We start from the raw sequence: 21,128 nt of genomic DNA, 5'->3' as shown, positions 1-21,128 counted from the left end.
AGTCTGTAAGCCTTTGAGATTGTTTCTCACAAAACAAATTTTGTCTCGCTTGAGACATTTTCTTTTGAAACACAAGCCTTGAGATTGTTTCTTTCAAAACGAAATCCATCTCTCTTAAGAGAATTTTATTTGAAAAACAAATCTTGAAATTATTTCACTTGAAACAAAATTACTGACATTTGATATTGTTTTATTTCTTCTCGCTTGAGACAGATTTTCACAGATTTTGAAATTGTTTCACTTGAAACAAAATTGATCTCACTTGAGATTGTTTTCTCTAAAAACAAATTTTGTCTCGCTTGAGACAGTTTCTCTTAAAAACAAATTTCGTCTCACTTGAGACAGTCTTCCTTAAGACACGAACTTTGAGATTGTTTCTCTTGAAACAAATTTTGTCTCTCTTGAGACAGTTTCTTTTGAAACATACATCTTTGAGATTGTTTCTCTTGAAACAGATTTTGTCTCTCTTGAGACAGTTTCTTTTGAAACATACATCTTTGAGATTGTTTCCTTTAAAACAAATTTTGTCTCTCTTGAGACAGTTTCTTTTGAAACATAAACTTTGAGATTGTTTCTCTTGAAACAAATTATGTCTCTCCTGAGACAGTTTCTATAGAAACATAAACAATTGAGATTGTTTCCCTTAAAACAAATTGTGACTCTCTTGAGACAGTTTCTCTTGAAAAAAATTATCCCTAAAGATGACTAGACGTCCTCATCACGTAGGAACAATGTCATCCCCCGACCAAATCTCCTCATCACGTAGGAACAATATCATCCCCCGACCAGATCTCCTCATCACTTAGCAGCAGCGTCATCCTTAGATAACCAGACTTCCTCATCACGTAGGAACTACGTTATCTCCATTTATCCTTAAAGATGTCTAGATGTCCTCATCACGTAGGAATAATGTCATCCACCGACCAGATCTCTTCATCATGTAGGAGTAGTGTCATCCTTAGATAACCATACTTCCTCATCACGTAGGAACCGTGCTATCTCCATTTATCCCTAAAGATGACTAGACGTCCTCATTACGTAAGAACAATGTCATCCACCGACCAGATCTCCTCATCACGTAGGAACAGTGTCACCCTTAGATAACCAGATTTCCTCATCACGTAGGAACTGTGTTGTCTACAAATTTATCCAAAAACGACCAGAACTCTTATCACGTATGAGCAGTGTCATCGTCAACAACAAATTACTTCCGAATTGACTCGATTTCCTCACCAAGAATGAACAACATTGTCTTCAACAAAGAATCTATCTGAAAGCGGCCATATCACTTCAATATAGATGAGCAGCGTCATCTTTAATATCAAGTTTCAAAGCCTAAGAGAGAACCAGACAAAAACTTGGTGCCTTGTTATCTTTGCCCTATTATTGTTAACACAAGAATGGGCAAAGAAGGGCAACTGTAGACACTCGTTTTTGTCCGGATTTTAATTACGCTTATTATTATTATTATTATTATTATTACATTTTTACAGGCCTAAATTACAAAACCCATTACAATGACCCAAGAGGATCCAGCAGCCCACCAGGAAACCAACCCGACCATGATGACCCGATTCAACCCCAAACAGTAGGCCCAACCCCGACTAGGGTTTTTACCTATTAGCCCTAGCCACCCCAATTTCCAACTGTTGGATCTGATGGAGATCCAACGGTCTTTAACTATCAAGTAATTAGGGTTTTACCCTAATATGTGAAGCAGTCGTCGCCACCAATGAAGATCAACCACCCAGACCGGTGCGTGAGCCTCACCGCTCATCTCCCCGCCGCGTGAGTCATCGTCGATAACTTCCCAAGCCACTGTCGTCAGCAATCTGTGCCAAACAGTGTACCAATAACCCCATCAGTCAGTCAATCTACCAAATCTAAAAACCCCCCATTTTAAAATACCCTAAATCCCAAAAATCAAGGATTCCCCTACTAAATTGGATGGACCATGCCCCTACCCAAAGGAGTTCATCATTATCACCCAATATCAACCATAAATGAGAGGAAGCAAATAGAGAGAGAGGATTCAGGGGGGTAATCAGAGAAGAACAAAGGGGGAGTTTTGAGTGAGAGGAACTAGTTCGAAAAAAAAAAGAACAAAAACATAAAACCCCAGAAAAAAAAAGGAAAAGAATAGAGAAAAAGAGATGAAGAGTTACCTTTTGGGTAAGATCTGAAGCTTCTCAGCTTTATCGTGGGCGAAGAAACACCCACTAAAGGTAAAAAGTTCTATTTTTCCTTCATAGTGGGGATTTAGGTTTTAGTAGGTTGATTTTGGGTCTTGAACCGTTGAATGAGGTTGTTTTGGGGCCTCGGGGTATCGAGAGGAGGGGCTTTAGCCTCTTTTCCCTCATCGGGACCGCCGATTCACGATGGCTGATTAGTTTGTATGGTTTCTGTTTCACAGCAGCGGGGTGTGTTGTGAGAGAAATCTCTCCCTTCTGGTCTCTTTAGAAGTCAGCTGAAAGGAAAATGGAATAGGGTTTCAGAGAAAACCCTTAAAATGGGTTTATATCTCAGCTTCAGTGTGACATCGTATAAGAAAGGGGGTTCAATGTATTTTCATGCTTGGGTTAATAGCAGCTATGGTCCTTATTACTTTGTAATCTCACCTGTGTTTGTTATTTTTTGGGGTAAATCACAATTTAGGTCCCTCTATCTTTGTAATGGTTGTAATCAGGTCACTTAATGAAATTTCATTCTTCCATTTTGAGCTCCTTATATGTTTTGTGTTTCATTTTAGTCATATATGTTTAGTATTATATTTGTTTAAATATTTAGATATTCATTTGTTGATTTTGCGTAGTTTTCATTTTGGTCATCATTTAATGGTTTCTGTCTATTTCATTTTGGATTCAATATTTGTTTACATTTCATTTTGATCATTATTTTTTCATTAATGTGTTTTGGGATAATTACTTTGATAACTCCTGATTTGTTATTTAGTTTATTCTAGTTGTATTTTTATATGCCTAAAAGATTATTATGTACTTTATGTTTTAGGTTTCAAATGTAGCATCATATTCATTTTAGTCACTATAGTAGTGCTTAATGCTTGGGGCTTATTGCCCATTTAATCCTCGTTGTTTTGTTTTTAGTTATTTTAATCCTTGGAATGGTTGTATGATATGTTTTGTGTTTTATTTTCATTGGTGCTATATATATATATATATATATATATATATATGTATTCTTATGTACGATTGCTTTGCATCTTATATAATTATTTTCATATTTTTATAAATAGTAGATATTAATGTTACAATATTAGTAGATGTGTATACATTCAATGTTTTAGGACCCTGATATATATATACCATGTGTATGTTTCGTTTCTTTAGATTCGATATTTTTCAAAGACTACAAAAAGCTCGTTTTATTTGTTAATTTTTAACATCTGTCATACTCGAATATTTTCAAGAACTTTATTTGTAGAACGGGCGTGGAAAACACCGCTTGATCGAAATGGTGTAATCCGATAAGACGTTCAAACGGAATTGGAACTTGAAAAAGAGAGCATTTTTATGTATTTATTATAGTATTTTATATTTTATTTTCATAATGTCTTATTTTGTTTTAATTTTTACTTTCTTTTTATTATATTTAATGTTAGTATTAATGGTGTAAATTTTAGAAAAATGAATTATATTTTGTTTTATGCAAAATTTTGATATTAATTTATTCTTTTAAAGTAATTCAAAGATGAAATATTCTTTACAGATAAGAAATGGGTGAGATAATTTTCCCGATGGAGGATTGCAAATCTCGTGTTAAGTTAAAGAATTTTCTTTATTCAATCAATTCGAAATAAATTAATTAAACTTTAATAAATTGATCATATTTTGACTTTATATTCAATTTATGCTTTCCACCATTTACGACAACGTATATATAAGCGACTAAGCACCGATTTTTTGGCGCTGTAGGAGTGCTTATCATTCCTCACGCGTAATCGACTCCCGGGCCCATTAAATTGAATCTTTGATATCGCAAACCGATTTTTATCTAAAAATGATTTTTCTTAAAATTGTTTTAGAAACCGTTTTTATGTATTCGGCCTACCTAACCTAAAGGTCGATGGCGACTCCTACTCAATTTAATTCAAATTAATTCAAAATCATCAATTTTTTTAAAAAAAGTCATAACTGTTTTTTTAAACTTAATTTTTTTTTTAAAAAATGGTTATTACAGGGTGTACAACCAACTTCAAGTATTTCATCTAGGGATGGATGAGCCAAATAATAAGGTGAGTGTGGACTTCAAGTTGGAACTAAAGTGAATCTCCTGACACGATGAGACTGCAATACATAAGAAAAGGAGCAGGCCCCGGTTGAAAAACTTGAAACCCGCCAATTGAAAATGTGTCTGGAAGGAGATAGTAGGTCTCAAGTTCCGCAGTTCAAGCTGTGTAGTTCTTTATAGCATCACGGATGTCTGTCTTGTATCTGGTTGAATCCCCATCATCTTTGTGGATTGTGTTAGGTATTCTACCAGGGAGTTTTCTAGTAATCTGTACTGGTTATCAATATCTTGGAACCACTTTGCAACAATAAGATGTCGTCAGGAAATCGGGGAAGTCGACAATCTTTCAATGCGCATTCGAGTGGTGCAGTTTTTTCTGTTGAGCTCCACTGAAAAGCCCATTCGAGCATTCTGAATGTTGCTTACCAACAAGGAAAACAACCAAAAATCCACTTGCTCGTGATTTGTGGATGTCATGCAGCCTCAGTTCATTAACTATAACTGAGGAAGGATCAGAAACTTCTACATTATAAGAACCACTTAAGACCAGAAGCGGTAAGCATGAACCAGGAGGAACTAAATTCAGAAGGTTATGTAGTTGGACCTTTTGGAGCTTCCATGGAATGTTATAAGATAAGGAATAATATTGCACTTTCCCCAGATGCGGTCTCATCTAGATTAACATAATTTGAATCCTTCACAATTGACAGACAGCAGGTTTGATTGGTATCAGATAAGCTAGGAACCCATATCGACAAACCAGGAGATGTTTGGCTAAATCATCATCGTTACTATCTTCTGCAGAAGGCATTATCTTAGAGAACAACCACGGGACCAACCCTGGTTCTGCTCCAGTTGATCTCCTTGTTTAGTATCTGGAGAACATAGAATGATGTTTCATCACAGGGATCGATAAAAAGAACAAAGACAATGAAAGAAGAGAAATTAAGGCAATGTGTCCACACAATGAATCATCACAGCCACCAGAACTGAACTGGAAACTATCTTTTTCAGGTGGAAGAGGAGCAGTGGTTCAGTGTAAATGTCTCAAATAAGAAATTAGAATTAGAATTACTTGCACAGAAAACAAAAGACAAAACTCGGAACAACTCACACAATCCGACAATTGCAGTAGAACAAGAAAAAAATGATCTTATATCATTGTTCTGCCGAACTGGCATTCTAAGTGGCAAGTGCAGCTTCAGCTGCCAACTGCTTTTGTTCACGCAATTGCCGTTGTTTTGCAGCATGTCAGCTCCACAACCTGAAAGGAAAGATGCCAATGAGAGAAATATATATACAGTAACACAATATTGTAGCCAAAACCAGACTGATAATTGTAGACACCCATTTTTGTCCGGGTCTTAAAAATATTATTAATTATTATTATTATTATTATCATTATTATTATTATTATTATTATTTCTTATAATTTTTTACACATTTTTGTAGGCCCTTGTCCTGAGCCCAAATTACAAATCAAGCCCAACAGACCCAGCAAAACCTAGAACCCATATTACAACCCAATAGCAAAACCCAACCCAGTTGCAGCCCAGACCCAAGGCCCTAAATCCAACCCGATCCAGCCCTAGTACCCAAACCCGCTAGGGTTTCATCATCTTCTACCCATCGCCGCCTCACTCACAGCCATTGGATCAGGTTTGATCCAACGGCCTAAGATGACTCAGCTTAGGTTTTTACCCTAACACCAGCTCAGCCACCGCCGCTCAAGCCAAGCCTCACCCTCGTTAACTGCCTCTGACACTGCCGTCGACAAACCTGTCCAAACAATGACCGAATCAATCAACAGTCCACCAAATCAGTCAGAAAAATAGAGAAAAATAAAAAAAATCAATCAACGCCGCCTTTGAGTCTGTTTCCCTTGAAACAAGTTTTATCTCTCTTGAGATAGTTTCCCTTGAAATAAAAATATTGAGGTTGTTTCCCTCAAAACAAGTTTGATCTCTCTTGAGATGGTTTCTCTTGAAACCATTATCCCTAAAGATGGTCTATCATCTTCATATCGTAGGAACCGTGTCATCCACCGACCAGATCTCCTCATCACGTAGGAGCCGCGTCACCCCTAGATAATCAGTCATCCTCATCATGTAAGAATCGTGTTATCATCCCTAAAGATGGCCAGTCATCCTCATCACATAGGAACCGTGTCATCCCCCGACCATTTCTCTTTATCACGTAGGAGCTGCTTCACCTCTAGATAACCAGTCGTCCTCATTGAGTAGGAATCATGTTATCATCATCCCCAAAGATGGTCAAACATCCTCATCGCGTAGGAGTCATGCCACCCACTGACGAGATCTCCTCATACGGCCAGAACACTTCATCACGTATGAGTAAGGTCGCCCTCAACAACAAACATATCAAATTTCCAAGAAAAAGAGAATTGGACAAAAACTTGTTGTCTTTTTTGTCTTTGCCCTATTCTTGTTAACACAAGAATGTGCAAAGAGGGGCAGTTGTAGACACTCGTTTTTATCCGGCCCTTAAAATTATTATTATTATTATTTCTTATAATTTTTTACACATTTTTGCAGACCCTCACCCTGAGCCCAAATTACAAATCAAGCCCAACAGACCCATCAAAACCCAGAACCCAGATTACAACCTAACAGAAAAACCCAACCCAGCTAGAGCCTAGACCCGAGGCCCGAAATCTGACCCGATCAAGGCCCAACACCCAAACTCGCTAGGGTTTCATCATCTTCTGTCCAACGTCGCCTAACTCACAACTATTGGATCAAGTTTGATCCAACAGTCTAAGATGACCCAGCTTAGGGTTTTCACCCTAACACTAGCTCAGCCGCCGCCGCTCAAGTCGAGCCTCACTCTCGCCGAACGCCTCTAACGCCATCGTCGACAAACCTATCTAAACAGTGACCGAATCTATCAACAATCCATCAAATCAGTCAAAAAAATAGAGAAAATCAAAAGGAAATCCCCCATTATCCCGAGGCAGTCCGGATGTCAATCTGCCTAAAATAGGGCACTCAAAACCTATTTCTGAAAAACAACAAATCATCACAAAAAAAGCACATGCAATATAAAAGAAGAAAAAACAATAGAGAAATGAGGAGTTTTTCGAAGAGAGAAAAAATAGAGAGAGGGAGAACCAAATCATACCAGAATCAAAAAGAAAAAACATTGAAAGAAAAAGAAAAAGAAAGAAAGAAAAGGAGAATAGAACAAAAAGTTTACTTTTTTCTTTAGATCTGCTCTGACCTAACCCCCATCTCGAAAATCTGACCCCAGATTCATACTGAGAATGAGAAAACGCTTTGAATAGTTCTCTTTTCTCTCTTCTCCGACGCCGACGAATGGCGGTTGTCGTCGACCGACGCGTCGGAGTCCTACCGAATTCTGGGAATCCTTATACTCCGTTTGAAGCTCTCTAGAGCTTTCTCTCTTTCTCTCTCTTTCAAAATCGAGGAAAGGACGCAAAATGAAGAAGGTAGGTCAGTTTGGATCGATTTTTAGCTTATATATGGGGCATCGAACGACTTCGTTTTAGGGGAACCTGGGGAGCATTTTCTCACCTGGTTTATTCGCAAAAAAAGTCCACTGTATCTTGTAACCTTTTATTTTAGTCATCAATACAACTTTAGTTTATTTTTACTTTAATCTTTTGTTTTGTGTATGTTGTAATTTAGTATTTGTTTACCTTTGTATTCTTTTATGTTTTATTTAAGCCTAGGTCATCGTGTTTTAGTTTATTTATACTTAAGCAGTCTATTTTCTTGATTAGTTCATTTTAGTCCTTATCTGGTTGATTATTACTTTTTATTAGTGTTTGATTTTGGTCACTATATTTGTAATTATTTCCTTTTGGCCACTATTTCACATTTGGTTTAATTATTATTTGGCATTTTATGTTTCTAATTTATTTTATTTTAGTCCTCAACATCATTTATGGGTTATTTACATTTCTGGTACCTGTATTTGTTTAAAGTGACTATTGGGGCTCTGATTTGTTCATAATTATTATTAGGTCCTTCAAGTTTCTATTAGTTTTATTTTGGTCCCTTAAATCACTGAATGAGCTTATTTGTATTGTTTGTATTTTAATCTGTAATATTTTCTAATGTGTATTTTAGTCTTTTATATTGAATGATTATTTTACACCTTATGTAGTTGTTCGTATTATATTTAATAAATATTTTTAGCTCCATTTAATGTAAATATTTTATATTATATATTTCTAGCTGCATTTATTTCCATTTGTATTTTTCTATATATTGATGAGATCACTCGAATGTTTTTCAAGAACACCGATTTATAGAATGAGTGTGGAAAGCATTAGTTGGTCGAAGTGATGCGATTCAATACGGCATTTTAACGAAATGGGAACTTGAAATAAATCTAGTTTGTTTTATTAATTAAATATATTTGTGTGAATGATTCGATGAGTTTTTATTTTATGAAAACGTTGATAGTCAATTTATATTTTATTCATATTTTTATATCGATGAGGGAATATTCTTTTAGACAAAGAAATAGACGAGATATCTTTCCCGATGGAGGATTACTAATCTCGAGATTTCTTTTCAAATTAAAGGACTTCCCTACTAATCAATTCGAAGCAAATTAATTTAACTTTATGTTCGATTTATAATTTTCACTACTACGACAAAGTGTAAGCGACACAATACTAATTTTGGGCGTTGTAAGGGTGTTAATCATTCCCCACGCATAATCGAGTCCAGGGCCCATTAATTCGATTTTTTGGTAAACGCATACCGGCTTTTGTCTTAAGAAACAAATTTTCCTTAAAATTGTTTTAAAAGACGATTTTTAGGTATTCGACCTACCTAACCCAAAGGTCGATGGCGACTCCCTATCAAATTTAATCCAAATCAATTTAAAATCGTCAGTTTTTCAAATAAAAATCATAATTGATTTTTTAAAATAATATTTAATTGTTTTAAAAAAAATAGTTATGACAGTTTGGCGAGTTTATTGAAGTTTTTAATTTCTTCATTTTTAATTGTCATACTAACATTTTAATTATTTGCTTTCAGCTCTGTCGAAGTTTTTGTTGAGATTTTTACTTTTTCGTTTTTTGAGTCAAAGGTTTGTATGTTCCTCCTCATACACATCAAGTACATTTGCATAACATAAGCTCTAGACCCGAGCTTCGTTCCAAATAAGTCGAGGTGAATGCTTTACTCTCGTAATAATTTATTCTTCGTTTGATTTTTAGCAAATAACTGATGGGAAACATACCTTATACCTTCGTAGGGATTTATTCCTCGTATGGATATAAGGGGAAGTGAATCCCCTCAAATTGAACTCATTCCATTCGAAACCTGTAATGGGTAAGGATCGAGGGTTTGGTAGCCCAAGGGGGCACTGACATCAAGGACAATTCGAGTACCCTTTCCTTATAGAGCCGAAACCATACATATAATGAATCGTAAAACGTTCACCCTAGATATAGTTATACCGAACCTCTTTCCGTCAAATTGGTACCCAAAATAAGTATACACAAAGGACGACCACTTCTAAACCTTTCCTTTTGCTTTAAATTTTGTTGAATAAAAGCATGCGAACTAGATACCATGTAGTTATGATCAATTTCTTGAGATTAATCATTTTGGGTAGAAAGCATGTCCGGGTAGGAATGCTATTTAATAAAAGCATGTTCGGGTAGACATCATGACGGGGTAGATGTTATATTCATCTCTGAATAACATTTTATCCGTATAAATTATTTTACTTGTACTAACTTATTTCTTTTCTTTTGTTTGTGTCATTTTTCACATTTTTTTTTCATTTCATTTCATCGACATGACATAATGCAAAAGTGTTTATCCATAAGGGGATATTCGAGAGAAACTTTTCACAAGAAGAGGTAAAAGTTTTCAATCAATCAGTCACGTACACAGACATGCGCCGAGGGCTAAAAGAAGTTCAGAGTAAAAGAATGAGACTTACTCGAAGATCGTGTAGCATTCGAGATTGATATGATGATCCACTGATCCGAGGAGTAATCCAGCAGTAGATTCTTATCTATGATAATTTTATTGCTAGTCACCAATGAGTGACACACTGACTTCAGCACTGTCGGGGTATTAACGGTGTTAGGTTACAGAGTGCTTAAGGGGCATCATTTTCAAAGACGAAGCAGTGATACATTTCAGACTCAACATCTAAGCTAAAACATGTCTGTAAAATGGACTACCTTGTAATGTGAAGGCTTTTATCTCTGGTGAAAATTAATCTATGATATTCACCATTGGGATCAACATTTTGCATCTGCATTTGCATCATTGCATTCTGCATGGCATTCATATAAGCATTTATACATGCATTAATCGTATCTCGTGGGGACTTTGAGGAAGTGTTTCTAACTGATAAACTTCGTTCACACACTACTGAGAATTGTGGGACATTGAAGTGCAAGGTCCAAGATCTAATTGATTCAGGGGCATAGACAATCAAAGAATGATGGGGCATTCTAATCAAGAAGATATTTTTGCATCTGCCAAGAAACATTTTTGCAATTGCATTAAGAGCATTGTTTTGTTTAAACTAGTTTTTGTTTTGTCTTTATTATTTGCTTAAATATTTTTAAATCTTTTAATGATTAAATTTATGCTACCTTCTAAGGTTGAATAATTGAACGAATTTTAATTTTGTAGTTATTAGAATATCGAATGAATTACAGATTCTTTTAGTTCTTCAAGAATTATAGAATTTTAACATATGACAAGATTAGACCTTTCTTATACCATCCAAAACCAAAAATAAAATCTCTCGATTCTTTACCCAAAATAATTCATGGTCACTACCAAAGAACCAAATTTTGACATTCCCTCTCTTTGAGACCTTGAAACATTGCATTTATCTTTTCGATACACAAAAAAAGGTCATACCCTTACCTTTCTTGAGCCTATAAAGTCACCATCGTCTTCTTAGACGCAAAACCGACATTTTTCTACCAATAAGACCTAAAGACATAGAGTACAAGATGTTCACTTGAACATGAACCTTCCTACAAGAAGACACAACTTGGGGAATCTCGTATCAATTTTCTAAAAAAGAGCCTGAACAGTGAGACATACTAGAAGCAAGAAGCAGAAAAAAGGAAATTAATTGAAAATAATTCTATCATGCATTAATTACATTGTTTTCATATGAATAAAATTAATCCTAAAAATCTATCCCCGTGGGGATACCTCTTCTGCAAATACTTTTGTGTATGAAATTATGAACAACTTTCTTTCATTATCCCTTCACAAAAGGAGAAAATATATATCGCTTGTGTCCCCATTTGAGCCTAAATTATGTTTTCTTCTGATTCAACCCTAACTAAGGATCACCCACTATACTGGGGGTAACGTGAAGCAAATATGCTCGCATGAGTGAAGGCATCAGTCCATATAAGATACCGAAAGGTGAACCGAATGCAAAGTGTGAAGATCAAAGAAGCGAAGAGAAAAGAAAGAAAAAAAATAAAGAAAGAAAAAACAAAAAAACGAAAATAAAAAAAGGAAATAAAAAAACAAAGAAAAAATAAGCAAAGAAAAACAAAGAAAAGGGGACAAGAAGCACACTCAAAGATTCCCTCAAGTCAAATGATGCATCGAGCTTCAAACCATAAGATTGATCAAGTACGGTCGGTTCAAAGATCAATTCACCAGAAGATCATAAAGGACACATACAAACAGATTCAAATAAAGCAAGACAATATTGAAGACATCAAAATGAATTGATTCTTGGTTCAATTACCCTTACACTTGTTTGGGCCTTTTATCCATTTCTTTCATAACCATGAACCACAACCTACATTACATGCCTTAAAAGTCCTTTCTAAAGATACATGGATTTCTAAACAGAAGACACTATCTTCATATCTCATCCCACGCATCAGGATTAATCTTTTATTTACAAAAAGGTTTTCTAAAATCTTTAATGCATGATATAGAAAAATAAAAAAGGGGTTCAAGACGTAGATTCTTAATAACGTTTTGTAACAAAGGAGGATTCGAGTTGAAAACATGAAAAGGCGGCTTGAAATAAAGACTTTGCAGCTGTTGTATAGAATGCAACCTCACAAATCCCTTGATAAGGCATTGCACAACCCGGATATGATTAGGAGAGCTGAGAACCGGAGAACACTTCCAGTAGATGATCATAGAAGCTACTCCAGTAGATCAATGAACATCAAAGAAACGAGAATGTCATACCTTTGACCAAAGACAATAACCCAAGACACATTGTTCTTTCATTACTTAACCATACCTTAAAGATAGCATTGATCTTGACACTTGTCAAATAGCTTTAATTTATTGAAGGATTAAAAGAGTAATTAATTCTTTGATATCCAATGAACTCTTGTTTTATGATTTGTCTTAATTATGAAACCTAGAAAGGGACAATATTTTTCAAAATCTTTGATTAAACATTTTTCAAAATTCTTTTAAGTGATATTTTTCAGACATTTGAAAATAAAATAAGAAGAAGAAAAACGTTTTTCAAACAAGACAATCTCTCTCGAGTAGATCTTGATAGCTGACACATGGCTCTTAGACACTAAGCTCATGCTTGGAATTAGTGCTGAAGCAAGAAATGATGAATGTTGGGGCATTTTTGGAGGCTCATATCATCCAGGAGTACAATGCCATCCACAGATTTGGACATCTTGAAGTCAACGATCAAATCTTCTGAAGAAATTCCTCAACATGTAGGAGTAGGCAGTCTGTAAACATTTGAGATCGTCTCTCTCAAAACAAACTTCATCTCGCTTGAGACATTTTCCCCAAAATTTTGAAAATTTTAAAACAAAATTGATCTCATATGAGATAGTTTTCCTAAGAACAAATTTTGTCTCGCTCGAGATAATTTCTCTTAAAACACCAATCCTTGAGATTGTTTCTTTCGAAACAAATTTTATCTCGCTGGAGACAATTTTTCTTAAAACAAAATTAATCTCACTTGAGATTGTTTTCTCTAAAAAAATGAATTTTGTCTCACTTGAAACAATTTTTACTCAAAACAAATTTTATCTCTCTTGAGACAATTTCTCTTGAAAAAAATCTTTGAGTTTGTTTCCCTTGAAACAAAGTTTTGTCTCTTTTGAGACATTATTTTGAAATAAAAATCTTTGAGTATGTTTCCCTTGAAACAAAGTTTTATCTCTCTTGAGACATTATTTTGAAATAAAAATCTTTGAGTTTGTTTCTCTTGAAACAAAGTTTTGTCTCTCTTGAGACAATTTCTATTGAAACAAAAGTTTTTGAGTCTGTTTCCTTTGAAACAAAGTTTTGTCTCTCTTGAGACAGTTTCTCTTGAAACAAAAGTCTTTGAGTATGTTTCTCTTGAAACAAAGATTTGTCTCTCTTGAGATAGTTTTTCTTGAAAATAATCTTTGAGTTGTTTCCCTTGAAACAAGTTTTGTCTCCCTTAAGACAGTTTCTCTTGAAACACAAATCTTTTAGTTTGTTTCCCTTTAAACAAGTTTTGTCTCTCTTGAGACAGTTTCCCTTTAAATACAAACATTGAGGTTGTTTCCCTTGAAACAAGTTTGATCTCTCTTGAGACGGTTTGTCTTGAAACCATTATCCCTAAAGATGGCCAGCCGTCCTCATCACATAGGAACCGTGTCATCCCCCGACCATATCTCCTTATCACATAAGAGCCGCGTCACCCATAGATAACCAGTCCTCCTCATTGCGTAGGAACCGTGTTATCATCATCCCCAAAGAGGCCAAACGTCCTTATCGCGTAGGAACCATGCCATCCACCGATAAGATCTCCTCATATGACCAGAACACTTTATCACGTATGAGCAAGGTCGCCATCAACAACAAACATATCAAATTTCCAAGAAAAAGAGAATCGAACAAAAACTTTTTGTCTTTTTTGTCTTTGCCCTATTCTTGTTAACACATGAATGTGCAAATAGGGGCAGCTATAGACACCCGTTTTTGTCTGACCCTTAAAAAATATTATTAATTATTATTATTATTATTATTATTTCTTGTAATTTTTGACATATTTTTACAGGCCCTCACCTTGAGCCCAAATTACAAATCAAGCCCAATAGACCCAGAAAAACCCAGAACCCAGATTACAATCCAACAGTAAAACCCAACCCAATAGAGCCCAGACTTGAGGCCCAAATCTAAACCGGTCCAGGCTAACACCTAAACTTGTTAGGGTTTCATCATCTTCTACCCATCACCGCCTCATTCACAACCGCTGGATCAGGTTTGATCCAACAGTCTAAGATGACCCAGTTTAAGGTTTTCACACTAACACCAACTCAATCGCTGTCGCTCAAGTCGAGCCTCACCCTCGCCGACCTCCTCTGATGCCACCATTGACAAACCTGTCCATACAGTGACCGAATCAATCAACAATCCACCAAATCAGTCAGAAAAACAGGAAAAAAAACAAAAGAAAATCCCCCATTATACCGAGGTAGTCTGGATGTCAATCTGCCTAAAATAGGGCACTTAAACCCTATTTTTGAAAAACAACAAATTATCACAAAAGAAGCACATGCAAGATAAAAGAAGAAGAAACAAGAGAGTAATGGGAGCTTTTCGAAGAGAGAAAAAAAATAGAGAGAGGGAGAACCGAATCATACCAGAATCAAAAAGAAAAAAACATCGAAAGAAAAAGAAAAGAAAAGAAAGGAAATGAGAAAGGAAGAAAAAGTTTACCTTTTTCTTTAGATCTGCTCCGACCTAACCCCCATCTCGAAAATCTGACCCCAAATTCATACTGAGAAGGAGGAAACACTTCGAATAGTTCCCTTTTCTCTTTTCTCCGGCGCTGACAAATGGCGGTTGTCGTCGGCCAGCGTCGACCGACGCGTCGGAGTCCTACTAAATTCTGGGAATCCTTATACTCCGTTTGAAGCTCTCTAGAGCTTTCTCTCTTTTCTCTCTCTTTCAAAATAGAGGAAATGAAGCAAAATGAAGAAGGTGGGTCAGTTTGGACCGATTTTTAGCTTATATATGGGGCATCGAACGACGTCGTTTTAGGGGGGCCTGAAGAGCATTTTCGTGCCTGGGTTATTCACAAAAAAGGTCCTCTGTATCTTGTAACCTTTTATTTTAGTCATCAATACAATTTTAGTTTATTTTTACTTCGATCTCTTGTTTTGTGTATGTTGTAATTTAGTCCTTGTTTACCTTTGTATGCTTTTATGTTTTATTTAAGCCTAGGTAATCTTGTTTTAGTTTATTTATACTTAAGCATACTATTTTCTTGATTAGTTCATTTTAGTACTTATCTGGTTGATTATTACTTTTTATTAGTGTTTGATTTTGGTCACTATATTTGTAATTATTTCCTTTTGGCCACTGCTTCACATTTGGTTTAATTATTATTTGGTATTTTATGTTTTTGGTTTATTTTATTTTAGTCCTCAGCATCATTTATGGGTTATTTCCATTTCTGGTACATGTATTTGTTTAAAGTGACTATTGAGGCTCTGATTTGTTTATAACTGTTATTAGGTCCTTCAAGTTTCTGTTAGTTTTATTTTGGTCCCTTAAATCATTGAATGAGCTTATTTGTATTGTTTGTATTTTAATATGTAATATTTTCTAATGTGTATTTTAGTCCTTTATATTAAATATTTATTTCACACCTTATGTAGTTATTCGTATTATATTTTATAAATATGTTTAGCTCCATTTAATGTAAATATTTTATTTTATATATTTCCAGCTGCATTTATTTCCATTTGGATTTTTCTATATATTGATGAGATCACTCGAATGTTTTTCAAGAACACCGATTTGTAGAATGAGTGTGGAAAGTATTACTTGGTCGAAGTAATGCGATTCGATACGACATTTTAACGAAATGGGAACTTGAAATAATTCTAGTTTGTTTTATTAATTAAATATTTTTGTGTGAATGATTCGATGCATTTTTATTTTATGCAAACGTTGATAGTCAATTTATATTTGATTCACATTTTTATATCGATGAGGGAATATTCTTTTAGACAAAGAAATAGACAATATAGTTTTCTCGATGGAAGATTGCTAATCTCGATATTTCTTTTCAAATTAAAGGATTTTCCCTATTAATCAATTCGAAACAAATTAATTAAACTTTAATAAATATATCATAATTTAACTTTATATTCAATTTATAATTTCCACTACTACGACAAAGTGTAAGCGACACAATACCGATTTTGGGCGCTGTAGGGGTGCTAATCCTTCCCCACGCTTAATCGATTCCCGGACCTTTAATTCGAAATTTTGGTAAACGCAGACCAGCTTTTGTCTTAAGAAACGATTTTTCCTTAAAATTATTTTAAAAGACGGTTTTTAGGTATTCGACTTACCTAACCCAAAGGTCGATGACGACTCCTTGTCCAATTTAATCCAAATCAATTCAAAATTATCAATTTTTCAAATAAAGTCATAATTGATTTTTTAAAATAATATTTAATTGTTTAAAAAAAATGGTTATGACAGTAATGTTAACCTCATAACTTGTGTTTTGCTTCGCCAACCTACTTATGTTGAGTATTCACTACTATTTCCTGAAAGGAGCGTCATTGTTTGCTTTCTCCATAACTGCAACTTTAGCTGGTGACCTAAGGTGAAGGCTTTGGTTTTTGCGTATATACTTTAACCGCTTGACTCTCTGGTCTTTGCGTATATGCATTATCCGGTTGATTCTCCTTTGACATTCCCTTTGGCAGGTGAGTCACTTCATGAGGAGCGTTCTTTTTTTTTTGGATAATCGATGGGTTTTTTTCACCCAAAGAAGCAGTAAAACTGCTACAGAACTAACAACCTAGCAATCACGAGAGAGTTGAGCAACAGAAAAAATCAGCTTAAGGCCCCCCACAACCCGAAACAGGTTACATACACCTATATACTTAACTCGCAGTAGCAGCTCTACCCCAATTCATACATAGCATATCATTTAAAAGGAGATGGGGCGGGCGGGGTAGACGGGTTTTTTTGGGTCCCGATATATATATATATATATAAAACCTGCCTCGCCAGATGAATTTAGATTTTTCCCCCGCCTCGAATCTGTCCCAATTTCTAAAGTTAATATTTTAAAAATAATATATTTTATAATTATTATTATATTTTATACGTTTAAATTAATATATTTTATAATATTTAATAATTAAATAATATATTTTAATAATATAAAAATAAATTTTTTTAAAATATTAAATATGATATATATAAGTAAAAATTAATTGGGTCGGATCGAATCGGTGATTTTACACCTTAAACCCGGCCTCGCCTTGTCCCGAAGTTATATGCTATATAACTAGGGGTGCTTAATGAGTTGAGCAGCAAATGAGCAGCTCGAATTTGATTCTTTCAAAACTCGATAAAAGCTCAATTCTAGTTAACTTGACTCAAGTTCGAGCTCGACTCGAGACCTTTATAAGTTGAATCGAGTAAAATCTAACTCGATTCGATAAGTTTGTGAGCAGTTTATTATTTTTTTATTATAATTTTTTCAGTAGTTATCTTAAAAAATATTTCATTTAAATAATTTTCTAATAGATAATAATATGATGTTAAATTATCAATGTATTAATTTTTTAATAAACAATAGGAAAAACTAAATTATTAATGTTTTGATAATTTTTTGGTTAAATTTATTAATTTATGTTTATATTAAGTTTTATATATTATTAGTAGATTTTACCTATAGTTAAAAAATAAGGTAAAAATTCAATGAACTTAACGAGCAACGAATTTAATGAGTAAAGAGCTTAACGAGCCATGAATTGAGCAAGAATTTTTTTAACGAGCACGAGTCGAGTAACAAAATTTTTTAATAAGCACAAGTCAAGTACTTTTAACTCATGATCGACTCGCTCGATAAGCACGCCTATATATAACTCGTCCCGCCTTGTCTTGAGTCTCAAATTAAAAAAAAAAAAACTCGCTCCTATAAAATCAGGTCAAATCGAGGCCCGTCAGATTAGAGTATTTTGACCATAAACCCCTCCTAATTAAAATCCCACTAAGCCTCATACGAACACATTCTTTAATCTCCCTAACCAGATCAGCAACAGGGTTCTCGGTGCCGACCGACGAACGCCACGGTGTCAACAGCGTTTCGATCAAATTCGTTCCGGCTAAAGCAGTTGCTTCTATGTGAGGGAAAAAGTTGTTTCGGTAGAAGAACAAGCTGTGTGATTTTAACAAATAAAACCCCCTTATGGTTATTTGATCCATTTGTGAACTTTTGTGTGCATTGACAAGAGAGTAAGAGAACATGATCAAGTTGTGCTTATTGATGAGCTGTTCTTAGCTTTGTTCTTGTGACATCCAAATCTGAATTATATATATATATATGTATCTTCGGGTGACTACTAACTGCACCACTACAATATACAAACGGAAATATACTATATAATTACAATCATCATTTATCTTTCTAACGCATAAATACATGTCATCACTGGTAGCATATTCCCATACGAATATAAATGCTATCAGATTTATATATATATTCGACATTCATCTCAAATCTGAATAATATAGCATATAATAAATGATTTGAAAGTTAGTTGCAGCCTACAACATGTGGAAATGGATGCTAAGATACAACCTTTCCAAGGCTCTAAAATACATAGTTAACAACATAATATCATGTGCCGATGTTCAAACCCGAGTCCGAGGAACATAGAAATCGAATTCTCATCAGTAATTTTTCAATCTGTAATATCAAAGCAAAGCTTAGCCTCATCCCATGGCCCATTAATCTCAAACTTGTATTCTTGAATCCTTATAAGCCAGTAAGGGCAAACCACATTAACAAAGATCAATATCCCCACCAATAACACAGAAAGCAGGCAATGAAGGCTATAGACAAATGTTAAAGTTACAGTCATTAACCCCAAAGAAAACAAAAGGTGCAGCCTGAAAGAGTATTTCTTGATGCAGTAGGTGACCAATGGTGCAAACAGGAAGATTTGCAAGGAGAATAGCATGGTTGCAAAAACATGTACTCGGGAGGGTAACCGGGACGCTATGAAAACCGAAGCGACGATGGAAGCATTCAAGGAAATACAGCTGGTTAAGTTAGGATTCTTGAGAGCCCCTGAAGGTCTTATCGTGGAGCCGGAGTAGTCGTGTAGGAAAAGATGGAGCAAGAGAAGTGAGATGGTTACTGCCCATATGGAATCCGAGCTGATGGACCTTGTTAACGTTTGGTATATAGGAGCCAACACAAACAACCCGGTTGTGAAGAAGGAAACGTTGAGGACATAGCTCAAAAGACGTTTGAGGGAGAGCATCTCTTCGGTTAATACAAGGATTATGAAACCGGAACCGAGAAGGCTTACATCGAGAAGCAAGAGGGAGTTTTCATTGAGGGTTGACCTAAGCGTGTAGATCCATACCAAGACTACAAGAGCAACGATGCATAGATATTGGGAGATGGAAACCGAATCTTGAATCACCTTAAGCATATTCCGTTTAACGACATTAGCGTTCATGACCATGTCTTCCAGGAAAGTTTCATCCGTGTGATTGTCATCGTAACCGGGTTGCATCCCTCCGTATGCGACTTTTCTCCATCTGGAAGGAGACTGGGAAGAATCTACACCGAAATTCATATCCATCTCAAGGCTACTGCTGTGGGAGAAATACAACTTCCTGCTTCAGATTGTCACAAAGCAAAATGTTCATCTTCTAGGGCAACCTTTGCTTCCACTCCATTAGAATTTTAAGGAAAATCTACGATTGAAGAATGTTACGGGGTTAGCTTGAACAGTAAACAAAGAAAGTGTTCAAATATTGCAGCAATTAATATCCAAATTTAATAAAAAGCTTTACTAAGCTAACAGCTCCAATGATTGAATTATCTATCAACTATGAAGTAGACAGAATCCCTAATTTTGAATTAACACTGGGGTCAAACACATTTTCGAACACAGATAAAATATGATATTGCAAGACTCCCTCCAAAAAAGAAAACTTAGTAGAAATTGGACACAAACATATATTCAAAAAAATCAAAATAACAGATTCAAATTCATCAGATGGATGGACCCATGTTCATTTCATCAGTTCCCCTGATCTGGGGAAACCCAATTTATCCGAAGAATAGACTCCAATCCATCAATCAAAGAGATGCAGGTTTCTGCGCAGAAATTCACAGTACTAAAAAAATATCCATAATTAATTCATCAAAATAGATTAAGTTGAAGAACCCAAATAAACAATCATCAATTAAATCAACTGTTCGACATGGGATTCTCTAAAAAATTCAAAATTTAATCCGAAAAATGTAAATCAACATAGAAATCAAAAACAAGAAGCCGACTAAATCAAAACATCTTAACGCCTATGTCTTTTAGATTTAAGAAATAGCAACGAAATAGAAAGGAACTGTACCTTAAATTCCGAGACGGAGAAACGTTGGATATGAGAAAGGTGGGAGCTTCTCAAGTCAGTGAATTGAGAAATGGCGAAGGCCAGGGAGGGAAATTAAGCGAGATTTTTCTGATTTTGGAGAGAGGCGATGAAGTGCAACTAAGACCCAACAGTTGGGTGAAATTCTTTATTCTTTTATTTTTTAAGGAAAATAAAATAAAATAAGTTAATTGAAGGGTAAAATATATAAATAATCTTTGAACTTTTAGGGCGCTTGTATTTTAATCATCTAATTTTTAAACTTGCAATACAGTCATCGAGTTTTTAATTCGTTTTCGGTAAGGTACTTGTCGTAACCTCCCATTAGTATTTGTTGACGTGGCACTTAACTTTCGTTAACCATTTTTTCTTCTTCTTCTTGATTGTCAAAGTCCATGGCTATGGGTTGACCCAAGCCTTAAATCCAAATGAAAAGGAGAATTCGATTCAAGAATATCAAAAGCTTCTCCTGTAAACCCTAAAATT

The 21,128-nt window shown here is 35.0% G+C and overlaps 1 protein-coding gene across 2 annotated transcripts; it reads right to left on the bottom strand.

Moving 5' to 3' along the window:
* Positions 1–3,418: 3,418 nt before the first annotated feature.
* LOC120136968 (phosphatidylinositol N-acetylglucosaminyltransferase subunit C-like) lies at positions 3,419–20,773 on the bottom strand. Of its 2 annotated transcripts, XR_005517394.1 has the most exons (3): positions 20,625–20,773; positions 13,124–13,130; positions 3,419–3,429 (listed from the first exon to the last, which is right to left on the bottom strand). XR_005517394.1 is itself a non-coding variant. In XM_039152874.1 (2 exons), the coding sequence occupies exon 2, from the start codon at positions 19,847–19,849 to the stop codon at positions 18,938–18,940; it is 912 nt and encodes a 303-aa protein (XP_039008805.1). In that variant the 5' UTR covers positions 19,850–19,964; positions 20,625–20,773; the 3' UTR covers positions 18,915–18,937. The 2 variants fall into 2 exon arrangements, 1 of the variants encoding a protein (XP_039008805.1); XM_039152874.1 differs by lacking the exons at positions 3,419–3,429; positions 13,124–13,130 and adding an exon at positions 18,915–19,964.
* Between the last annotated feature and the right edge of the window lie 355 nt (positions 20,774–21,128).

The sequence above is a fragment of the Hibiscus syriacus genome, unplaced genomic scaffold (assembly GCF_006381635.1).
Source record: "Hibiscus syriacus cultivar Baekdansim isolate YM2019G1 unplaced genomic scaffold, ASM638163v2 tig00110641_pilon, whole genome shotgun sequence".
Classification (NCBI taxonomy): Eukaryota; Viridiplantae; Streptophyta; class Magnoliopsida; order Malvales; family Malvaceae; genus Hibiscus; species Hibiscus syriacus.
The sequence above is the reverse complement of the archived record's forward strand: the minus strand, read 5'-3'. Positions and strand labels throughout refer to the sequence as shown.

Excerpts from the sequence above, each read along its gene's own strand:
- LOC120136968 (XM_039152874.1), bottom strand. The coding sequence starts at position 19,849 with ATGGATATGAATTTCGGTGTAGATTCTTCCCAGTCTCCTTCCAGATGG.